Here is a 12052-nt window from a genome sequence, read left to right as displayed (position 1 = left end):
CTTTTATACAACAAATGATGTGTTTATGCTTTGTATTTTTTTTTTTCATAATGACTATTTTTCTTTACTTCTGATGGCAAATTATTTGGTTGCACTTCTTTTGTCAGCGTATAGACTCATCGGCATGTTTTTGGGCTCTTTATCATGTTGAGACCCCCCCCCCCCCAAAAAAAAAAAAAAAAAATTACTCATTGTCTGGAAACATTTAAACCAATAGAAAGCTATTTAATTATACATGTACGTGGATTGAATCGATTTATTAGTGTGTTGTACATTTTAAAAATGAAAATAGATACTTAAGATTTTTTCAATAGTATTTTTTTCTTACTTTTCATTACTATCGAAATTTCCGTTTTTGCTTTTCTGTTAACAGATACAATGGAACAAAAAATATATATATTATTCATTATCAGCAGTTATCTTTATTGATGGCATGGCTACAAGGCTTGGTAAAACTGTAACTGTATATATTACATATATATTATTCATAATCAACAATTGTCTTTATTGATGGCATGGATAAAAGGGCTGAAGAACTGTAATGTTATATTCGTTTATATAAGGAAATCCAAATTGCGAAGTCATCTACATAGATATTTGATATACAAAACCTTCGAGAAAAAGTGTATTATTTTAAACGCAAACACCATTGTTTTGGATATAGTATTCGTATTAAAAAAATAAGGAACACTTAACTAAGCTAACATAACATTTTTATCTCACACGTTTTGAAGCGTTATGCTGTAAAGTTAACGATATTCTTTATTAAAATATGTAAACAAATAAAACTTAATTGATGTTCATTATTAACTAAGTGCAAGGAACATTTACCAAACGACAATTCATTTCGCAAATTCGGGAAATTTAACGCACCCAATGCTTACACAATCACTTATAGAGATAGGCTTCGATACATCAAGGGGTCACATCGATATATGCGCGTAAAAGGCATCCTTTATCCTTTTGTGATACGTTTGCAGGTTAGATGATTGAAATTCTGGATCTGGAAATATAACCATGACACGGCAAATCGATTTAATTAAAAAACGAAGTAGTTATACTTTATCTTTAAAGAATATACAAATTATCGACCTATAATATTTTTTTGTTTAGAAATGTCTTGAAACAAATTAGTCAATAAAGCGTCATACAAAAAAAAATCAATTTATAAAAGCTTACTGGTCGTTGTTTAAAAATATGTTTATTGATCCTTGATATGCTTTGCTAGTCTTTTTAAACAGCATCATTTTCAAGAGCAACAATGCGTCCGCATTCCTGATCATTTGGATGTTTTTCGGCCGTTTCGGTGTTTTACATCCTAAACCCTAAAAACAATACAGTGTTAGAGCACTTACATGGATAATACAAGAGGCGTTTATACAATTCCTGATTATTTATTTTTATTTTTATCAGAATGCATTTTTTTCTCTAACTCAAAAACAACGAAAAAACTGTTTGATTAACACTCAACTACAACAAGTTTTTTTTAATCATTTTTGTGAAAGAAAAAATCATTACTAAACGAAAACGTTTGATTTATATTCTAACGTGAAAGCATTAGCATTTCTTCACCTGAAAAAAAAAGAAAAGAAGGTTAACATATTTGTTCTTATATCAAATTCATTTAGCAAAACTCCAAAAAAGTTAAATTGATTACAGAAAGACATAGACATTTTAATATATACACATAAAGCGTCTACATTCATACACATCCATACAAAACATATTTTTCTCAAGTAAATGCTTAAAGAATCAGATGTTCGAATGACCAATTCATTGATATCTGTAAATATATCTTTTGCAGATTTTTATAAATTTATTTTTAAAGATGTAAAATAAATTGATGCCTTTTTTAATAGTTCTTTACCCTTTTGATTCAATGACTTACATGCATCACATACACCGCTGGATATATCACAATATTGACACCCGATGCATGGCATGCAGTCAACCCCATATGTATCAACTTCGCATCCTAAAAATGTTAAATGTTAATTCAATAAATAAGCTCACTAACTTTTACACTAGTAATACAAACAATTTCGTTCAATTTCATTTTGTTTTCTATATATAAAGGCCATTTTTTATATCGCGGTGCATAATATCATTTTAACTTAAAAATTCTAAAGATGATTATCTGAATAATGAATTATTTTATTTACAAATGCTTATTTGCTATTTTTTTTTTTGTATCTGTATACGCACGTATATATATTTTGCAAGAATGCAGAAAAGAATTACACACGCATGCTTGTTTTCTATTGAAAATTTGTAAGATGTGTTGAAAATTTTATACATTCAACCAAATGCCTTTTTCTCGTTTAGCCGACTAACTAAGCCTTTTTTCTAATATCAAAACACAATTATTAAGAATATGACACAGCATCTTTTGTTTTGCGTAGTAGAAAACAGACGATTTTAAAAGCTTTTTATAAGGAATGAATCATTTTTTGCGCCATTAAAATGTAAAATACATTCATTTACACGATAAAACATCATTAACATGTCAACTGTCAGCTTTTTAAGTAGCATTTATGTCAACTGGATTTGACTTTTCCACATTTTTACATTCAAAAGCATCAATAAAATCAAATATATTCTTCTCAGAGGTAGCATTTTTAATGTCTTTTGTCTGATATAATCATACAAAGAAAAACCCTTCCACTTCACAGATTTCAAGGATTGATCCTTCAGGAAGACCATTTTTAAAATGGTACAGTGTAATAGATTCATTCAAATTACAAGTGGTCGTTATTGGTTCCGTAAATTTTGACTTGAATTTAAACTTTACCGTATACTTTTATTTCACATATTTCAAGGATCGCCCCGTGTTCATCAAGGTAATCATCTTCAGGTGCGTCATAAGTGGTCTCCACAATGACGTATCTAGCCGTCTGTTTACAAGGTATGTCTATAATGTTTGTGGGTAAGTCTGGGGCAGTCGTGTTATCGGTGTAACAACGAGTCCTCTGTGACGTTGTCGTCTGTGTTGCTGAAAAGTTTGAGGCATCTAGGTAGAACTGTCTGAATCGATATTGCTTCCATTTACTCTTGAGTTTACATGGTATATCTATTACTTAAATTAGTGAAGCAATGTGCAAATAAACAATTACATAAAATATGATTAACCTTCATCTATAAAAAATTAATGCCGGACTCAAATTTACATTGAAGACGATTTGGCTGTGTCTTTAAGTAACACACTGATGTACATTAATAAAAAATAGGTGAATTTTACTTACTTATACAATGACCAAATATTTATAAAAGAAACAACCATAAGAATGTGATGCATTGCATACCTTCTCTCCTGTGATATATTTTGACATTGTTTATTATGTAGGGTTGTCCGAAGTCGACCTGCAGCCATGCTTTAGTGTGATTTAGCGCAGTGATAGCGCATTTGGGTTCGGTAATCTGAACATCGCCATCATTAGCAATTGATGCTATGTTGAAGCGGTAGGTCGAACTTTGGGTGAGTACTGTTGTGTTTCTTCTACTTAGATTTTCTTGTTAAAAAATATCATGTAGGCTTTAAGTCATATAAAGCAATATGTTTGTGTATGTTTTAATTGCATTTTACAATTTGTTTCAATAGACTACTGATCCAAAATTTAATCATATCGTCGTTATAGAATTATTTCAATAGTAATTATATAATTGTTACAATTTAGAGCATCTAAAATTTTCAAATTAATTTGCAATCCAATTTACAAGGATACACTCATAATTTTCTTTTTAATTTGTTAACATTTGCAAAAAAAAGAGCCTTGCTTTAAACCTCAGTAATATAATTCAAGAATCTAATCATCAACATGGATAAATTACAAATATCAATAGTAAAAAAATTGTGTATGTGCATGAAAGCAAATGAAATATAAAGGTTTCATAAGAAAACCGTTTGCAAATTCATGAGTGATGAGCTAGAATAAATTGATTTTGATTAAAAACATCGGAGTACGCAATTGCGATGGAGAACAGAAGAAAGGGCGAAGAATATTCCGAGGAAGTCGTACAGCGGTTGAATTCGACAGTGAGACAAGATCGCAAGCACAACTATCCACACCATTAAATGCATTACAGTTTTAAGTTGTTTAGAGGAACGACTCTAATGCATTAGTTGAATCAGGTGCACAGTACAAGATAAATGCTTAGGTTTAACCTTTAACCTCTGACTTTGACCTCTTAGAACTAATGAGTAATGAGTGTATGCAACATACATATATCAGATTTAGTTATATGTACAATAAGCCCGCCCCCCCTTCTTTTATACAAGGAATGAATTCTTATATGAACTTGAACCTCGATATTTGAACTTGAAATTTAATATTCCTTTTTAAGGACGTTGGATCCTGCGATCAAAAGTCTCTAAGTTTTTTTCTAAAGTAATTTTTTAACATCTACACATATATCTAAACCAAAATTCAAAACAAAATTTTTGTGTCTATATGCTCCTTTCGGTGCTACGATGTATTATATATGACCTTTCTGCACTGAAAGTGCGAATTGCACATAAATTGCTTTTCCCTCTATAACTTTTTATTGAAATGAACCATAGTATCAAATACAAATTTACATTATTTAGAATTAATAAAATTTAAATTATTTTAATAAAAAAGTTTGCAATTACTTCACCTTATGGATATTTTGACCTTTTTGCACTGAAAAAATACTATTTTTATTCATAATTGATTCAACATGCAATTAAATAATTATAAAGTCTCAAACTTTTTCTCAAATTCTGACAGACTTGTCAAAAGAAACTTAAATATTCAGAAAATAAAACCAAAAATATGGGTCCATAATGTAAATTTTGAGATATGGCATGAAATAAGCTAATTTTAGGGGGAAATTGGAGTTGAGTTTTTCTTTACTTTTATGAAATAGCACTTATACATGCCAATATATGTCGATAGAAATATTGAAATATTGTTGAAATATGTTTTTTGAAACAACACGAAGACATCCCAATGCATAAACTATCTGAAAATTTGGTCTGCACGGAACATAAGAAAGCCAAAATGACGGTACTCTAAAACAACTGAGTTATGAAAAATGTTCATTTTTTTTCTTAAAAACCTTCCGCCACAAAATATAGTCCCTTACTACACTCTCTAAATATGGAATGTTTCCTTCACTATTTTATTCAATATAGTTTATTTGCCATTGTAAAAAAGGAATTTACAAGTAGAATTCATATATGACACAGAATTTCCAGACTAGAGGTGACACAAAATGGCTACCCAAAATCAGAGGATCGAACCTCTTTAAAATAAAACCAAAAAAAAAGTGTTACAACCGTTTGTCAAAATTTTTGAAAAGGTGACACACTGCCTGCCATTTGACACCAGACCGCATTTTAGACTACGCATCCGAATAAAAATTCCAGCTCCAGTAAAACTCTCTAGAACGAAAATTCATGGGACTGTCTTAACACTTGAATCTAATTGCCTGCCAAATTTCAAACGAAATGAACCATATTGAAAAAAGTTATCCACTTCAGCGGCAACGGACCATCATCCCGAGAAACGAAATTTCAACGCTTCGATATTTGTATCTAATAAATTCATGCTAAAATTTCACTGAAAATCTGTTTACATTTCTATCGGCAACCTGTGACGACTTGTGTCGAAGTTCTACTTGTAATCCACGAATGCATGACAATTAATAGATTTCTAAGCACGTGTATTTTAAATCACAGGGAGAATTCGCACCAGCTGAGCCGACGTGACGTTCCCACACCTTCTAATACCCGCTGGCGACCAGAGTTTGACCTGGGCTGTTGATTTTTAAGTCAACGCTATCCGGCCACATTGTTTACAAGCAGCACTGATTTTTTTAAATAAATTGATGAACAAATACTGCCTTCCAAACCAATCGCTAAGCCCCCATATATTCTAAAGGTTTCTCAATGTTGGGGATCAACTGCAGATGGACAGAGAAACGCTCCTTCTCTTCTTTCTATCATCATCCAAATTGACTACACAACTCAACAAAATTTACCTTCTATCAAATAACAAGCGAACTAGCGAAGTGGCAATGCTCTTCACTACAAAGCCTTGGGATCTCGGATCGATACCGGTGGGCGGAACCGATTTTTTTTTTTCGTAAATTGATTTTTCACTAATTACTCAATAATTATCAACATTTTCGGGGTTTTTTTTAATCATAATGAAAGGTGGAAAGGTGGAAAGGTCTCTAATTGTTCCGTGAACAATTAGTCTACTAGTTTATTTGACGCTGTTTTCGGTTTTACAAAACGGCTTCAATGACGAGCGTGTTATCTATGGCTGTACATGTAACAAGTTTGGTTAAGTTCTTATGTTTAGCATTTAAGGATTACGTTTACTCAGGGTTTGAGATTTCAAAAAATACTTTTTAAAAGTTCAATATCTGAAGTTCAAAGTTGTTTTAAAAACAAAAAATAACAACGTTATTAACAAATATCGATATTGATATCCATGATTTGTTTATTTGAGGAAGATATGCTCCGACAAAGGTAGATTAATATTAAAACAGACGAAATTTGGACTATTTTTTTTTCATTTTTCTTTTTTTCTCTTAAAAACTTTCTGTTGAATGTAATTGCAAAAATAAAGTTTCTATATGTTTTTTCATATCATTTTACATATTTCATGGATGTTTTACTCGTCTATAAATTTAAATCACTGGCTGGCACGCGATTGGAAAAATCTTTAAAATACATAAAATCGATTCAAGATAAAATATCTCGAAATTTTGATCATTGACCTTGAATAATGTTAATGTCAACATAATACAGAAAACAAAAACAGTTAAAGGCTATCAATGGTTTGGAGCTCCTATTAGTAAGTTTTTTTGTAAAACTCGGTCAAAAATGGGTACAATTTTGGAAATTGATAGAGGAAAATCGGACTAAATTAAACTTTAAATATGAGCTTAAAACGATTCAGTCAAATATAAAATTAGTAAAGCTACTCGTATTTTATCATTTCCCAAGTGAACCTACAAATTGTTTTATAATTTCTAATAATTGCAAAATAAAAAAAAAAAACCTTGAAAATGGTGGACAATTTTGACAAATTTTGACAATTCTTTCAAAAAGCTTTCAGAGGTCAATAGCAGAAAAAGTAGGTCGTTGACCTAGTTATTTGAGAGTGAAAAATAGGATCACAATAGTGGGGCTACAATGAAGAATAAGTAGTTTTTCGTTCCTATTAGTGGATTTGTTTGGCCCCTAAGTAAACGTAATCCTTAAGGACGATATGACATCCTGTTTAACTATCAGTTCCTTTTAAATACAAACGATGATTGTTTTGCAAGGACTACATGCGGTATTGTGCATATCTCACCCCCCAAATTTAAGTGGCTTCTCAATGATGTCATAACGTAGAAATGATGTCATGACGATTTTCTTTTTTTTTCTTTTGGATAAAATAATGTTTTGAACCAAATATAAATGTTGTTGATGAAACATTGAACCCATGCTGGCTTTAGTACTATTTTTATCTATGTATGATGTGTATTATTCTGTGAACAAAAACATATGTAATAATCCTACTTGAGCATAGCTACTCTACATACTTCCAAAGGCAAAATATGAATAAAACTGTCAATATGTTCGTTTAGTATGAAAAATTGTGGAAATTAGACCATTATAGTGACGTTTCCACTGAAATGTTATCGAGCATTGAAAAGTTGTATTAAGATTAATGAAATAAATATCCTCTGGTTTACGTACATTTGATTGCATACGGTACAATTTATAAATTTGTTAAAATGGGGGCAGATATATTGGACAATATCAAATGTAAACCTTTGTTGAACGTTAGAGTTTATTACGTTTTTTATGCTTTTAAATGTTTACAGGGCCTACTAAAAGCATTAGTAAAGGTTGTTAACAGGTGTTGTCTTTTATAATGTAATTTATCAGCTTTCTCATAATTGTAGAACACATATCATTTTAGAAACAAATCTATAGAGTTATTGAAACTGAAGGATTAATGAATCGTGCATCAGATAAAATTGTATACACGCAGGGTAAACAAATTTTAAAAATAACTTTATTTCTTTAAATGAAAGAGATGTACCTAAATATGCCTGTATGTCTGTGTGGATGAAAACAATTTTTTAAGGGTGTGGGGATGGTTGGGTGATGTTTTATACTAGTAGATGAAGGCAGAATTAAGAAGTACATGTACCTGCAATGTTCAGACAGTATTGTATCAATCATTTTGTAAAAATAAAAGAACTTATTTGCTAAATTGAATATGGGATACAAAAGGACCTTTTTGTCAACGTTCGGGATACATGTATTATTTTGAAATGTATCATGTGGAGTAGCAGTTTTCCATTTGTGGGGAACAGTATCTCAATTTTACTTATTTAGCCTTGCGTTTAAGAATTTAAATTCGCTTTGCGTTCTACGTTAAGATTGCTATCTCTTTAAGACACAGACACACTATCAAATCAACTATTTATAGACTTTAGATATCTCATATTGAAAAACTTTTTGACGGCTCTTATACTGCATTTATTAACACATTTTTTTTTATACAGGATACAAAAATTTTATTCAGACAGGATCTTTTTAAGTGAGTTATCCTGCATTTGTCATTTTTGTTTTCAAGTTAACATTTAACGCCCTTAAATGCCGTGCAAAGAAGCGTGAATCATTTACATGAATTGAATCTGATTTTGTCATATGCCAAGGAACCTGAACCTGTTAAAGAAATTATAGTAACTCTATTGAACATACGAAGTATTTTATCTAATGAATGCAGATATACGACAAGACTAGGTTTCTATTTATCTCATTAGTTTGTATATATTATTTTGAGTGTCAGTTCTTTGTGAAGAATCATTTCCTTTTTTTTTACCTGCTGCCTGGGGGTCATATTTAAGATTGCAATCATTTTAATTTGACAAGTAAGGCAACATGAACCCTTATTCTCTCTCTATATATATTCTTCATGAATTATTACCCGCAGGAATCATTGATACCGCAGGTCTTTTAAAGAGACAAACATTGCGCACAAAAAGATGACTAATACAGATATCAGATTCAAAAAAAAATTATATCCCTCAGATATCTCACAATAAAATTTTCGTTTTAGGGCACTGTTACTGTTCCTGGTTCCTATAATTTTTTTTTTATAGATTCTTATTAAAGATAACGAAAGTAAATAAAGTTATATATTAGTTTATTGTTGGCGAGAGAGGCCACTGCCTAAATTTGTACCACCTTACACAGAAGGATGGCCCCATTATATTATAGTTATGAATTACATTACATTTCATCAAAATAGTTAAATAAATGTAAATCATGGAACATTCATTATCATTATAAAACATCACATTACATTAATTGTCCATTCCATTACATTAATTGTCTATGAGGACTATTTAAAATATTAGACCTCTATTAAACATTATGTCTTTAAGATTTGCCCAAAGGCGATTCTTTCATTATCATTATAAAGACATGACCTTACATAACATTACATTAAAGTATACATGGTCTTGTATTCTTATATTTGCTGGTACTGGGTGAACAGATGCTCAGCAAAATCTTGTTTCAATAGTATGAAGCAACGCAATTTGAATTTATTTTTATTGTAATAGACAGATTCAAGCACAATAGACTCTTTTCATCTTTATTTTAAAAAAATTATTCAACAGAAATAAATATATATTTCCATTTCACATTGATTTTATTGATATTTATGGAAATGTTTTAAAAATATCAATATTTCATTTTTTTTTTCAAAATTAAATTAAAATGATGCACATTATTTTAAATTGATTAGGTATGATATCTAACCAAAAATGAATTATAGTTCTGATATATACAAACAATTCTCAATCCTATATATCTAGGCCTTTAATTTCGTTACCTTCCACATAAAAAAATCATTGTTAAACGCAACTTTCATAACGAATGTCTTTTAAGATATCTAAAAGGGTTATTAATATTCTGTAATTTCTTGTTAGTCATTACAAATGCTCTCGGAGCAAAAGGGACACGCTTTTTTCAGTATCTCTTTGTTCAAATCAGTCAAAGATGATACGATGATAGTTTTAATTTTGCTAGCGATAAGTAGCATTCAAATTTGGAAAAAAGACGTCCAATAAATCAAATTTAATAGCTTCCTTATTCACGTTTTTGTATAAATTCCGCTAAAAATTTAAAAGTATCGCTGCACGGGTAAAAATGTTACCTTTATCTTAAAGATTTCGAGATTATGTAATGCTAATGTACCTGTTTTAATTAGATATTCTAAACATTATATAAGTCAATAAAAAAGGTTAGGTTAAGAAGGCAAAAGGTTCTTCTGAATATTCCAAATTTGAAATTGCTGCAGGCATTAAACTGGAAATAAATAAAGAGGCATGGGGGCCAATCTACACATACATGTAAGAACATGTTGTATTGATAAAATGTACTAACCAAATCGTATTATGCATAAGGTTTTTGTTTTGATTGTAATACTTTTTTATTCAAATCAGTAAACTACATTTTATTTACTATTTTAGGAAGATTTAACTAAACAGAAAATGAACTGTGCATGATGTACCAGTACAGTAACTTCATGCATGTCTTTAACAAATTAGTGCTATGATATGGTATGCGATTTTATTGATATGCTATGAGATTTCAATGCATTGTTATGATATATGTATGCTATGAAAAATTAAAATGAAAGGCTTAATCATAGGATATGCTATGCTATGAGATTTGAACAAAAACGCCTCCGTACACAAAAGAGTTCCACACATTTCGAAGTAAAATCATGATAAAAAGCCAAATTAACAACTATGCATCTGCAATGTGAACATTTATTCTTCCAAGTAAAAACATTTAAAACCGAGTTAAAATCATGTTGTATGCTATGCTATGGTATGATATGACGAATGAGATTATATGAGTTTATATGCTTTGATATCAGATTCCAATGCTATGCTATGAGATTTCAATGCTAAGCTATGCTATATTATATATTGTAATATATATGCTTGAACTGACTGTACCAGGCTCCAATATCACAAAAAAATGAAGGCAAATCTCAAATATTTGAGTTTTTTCCTCAAATTTGTCAGAACTCAAATATTTGCATTTCTCCAAAAAAGACATCAATTTGAGAAATAAAAAACCCTGAAGCTACCACCATAGCAGACCGAAGTCAAATCTCAAATACAAAAATGTCATGAACATCATTAATACAACATTGTATTGTATGTAATGTTCATTTATTAGATCAAGTCCACTAAAAAATCAGCGCATGTGCAATATTTAATGTAGGATTAATAAATATCTTTTTCATTAACAAAGTTGTTTTGCTATATGATATATAAGATCATGTAATCTATATTTAGCATAACAAAGTGTACATTTTATGACTGATTAACATTTTATGTCTATTGTTAATTAAGCCAATTTTTCCTCTGTTGAAACACTAAAACACAATTGTTGGGATTTTTTTTGTTGGATAAATTTAAAACAAACAAGAGAAGTTATAAAGGGCAGCCTGTGATAATGAAAATTCTTGACTCAGCTAAGTAAAAAAATTCAGCTCAGCTGAGAATTGACTAAGTTTGATTTCAGAAACGCAAAATGAGAAAAATCTAAGCTGAGTAATTTCTCAGGATTTCACATTAAATTTAAGGTTTTATTTTGTGAAATCGGAGCAAGGTGCTCGAGCTATTTACTTCTTTCAAGTATGAAGGAAGTAACTTGTTTAACTAAAGAAAATCATAACTGTCTATTGGAAAAGCCACGTTGTTAAATACAATGTAAATAGAGAACACGTACCAAATGCATCAACACTGAATATTCCTATAAAGTATGCAATAAACAAGACAAGCGGCATCTTTGTGACGGGCATGGATTTCAGTACTCATACATATGGAAGTGTATGGACATGCAGGTGATATTACACAGGTAGAACCCAAATGCGTATTGCCAAATTGAATTGGGTCTTTCAAATTTTAATATGATCGGTAGATATTTACCCCATTAACATTCTGAACAAAAAGTGTCATAATATTTTAAAAATATCCTTTAGAATATCAA

At 30.2% G+C, this 12052-nt stretch overlaps 1 protein-coding gene across 1 annotated transcript; it reads right to left on the bottom strand.

Moving 5' to 3' along the window:
- Positions 1–1543: 1543 nt before the first annotated feature.
- LOC128174311 (uncharacterized) lies at positions 1544–11849 on the bottom strand. The gene is made up of 5 exons (XM_052839888.1): positions 11792–11849; positions 3303–3509; positions 2792–3070; positions 1889–1975; positions 1544–1572 (listed from the first exon to the last, which is right to left on the bottom strand). The coding sequence occupies exons 1-5, from the start codon at positions 11847–11849 to the stop codon at positions 1544–1546; spliced, it is 660 nt and encodes a 219-aa protein (XP_052695848.1).
- Positions 11850–12052: the final 203 nt, after the last annotated feature.

This window comes from Crassostrea angulata, chromosome 2 (genome assembly GCF_025612915.1).
Source record: "Crassostrea angulata isolate pt1a10 chromosome 2, ASM2561291v2, whole genome shotgun sequence".
Classification (NCBI taxonomy): domain Eukaryota; kingdom Metazoa; phylum Mollusca; class Bivalvia; order Ostreida; family Ostreidae; genus Magallana; species Magallana angulata.
This window is presented reverse-complemented; position numbering and strand designations above follow the sequence as displayed.

Coding starts and splice junctions, on each gene's coding strand:
- LOC128174311 (XM_052839888.1), bottom strand. CDS start 11,849: ATGCCGCTTGTCTTGTTTATTGCATACTTTATAGGAATATTCAGTGTT. Junction 3,510..11,791: donor ATTCAGTGTTGATGCATTTG/GTACGTGTTCTC, acceptor TTTTTTAACAAG/AAAATCTAAGTAGAAGAAAC. Junction 1,573..1,888: donor CAGCGGTGTATGTGATGCAT/GTAAGTCATTGA, acceptor TTTTTTTTTCAG/GTGAAGAAATGCTAATGCTT.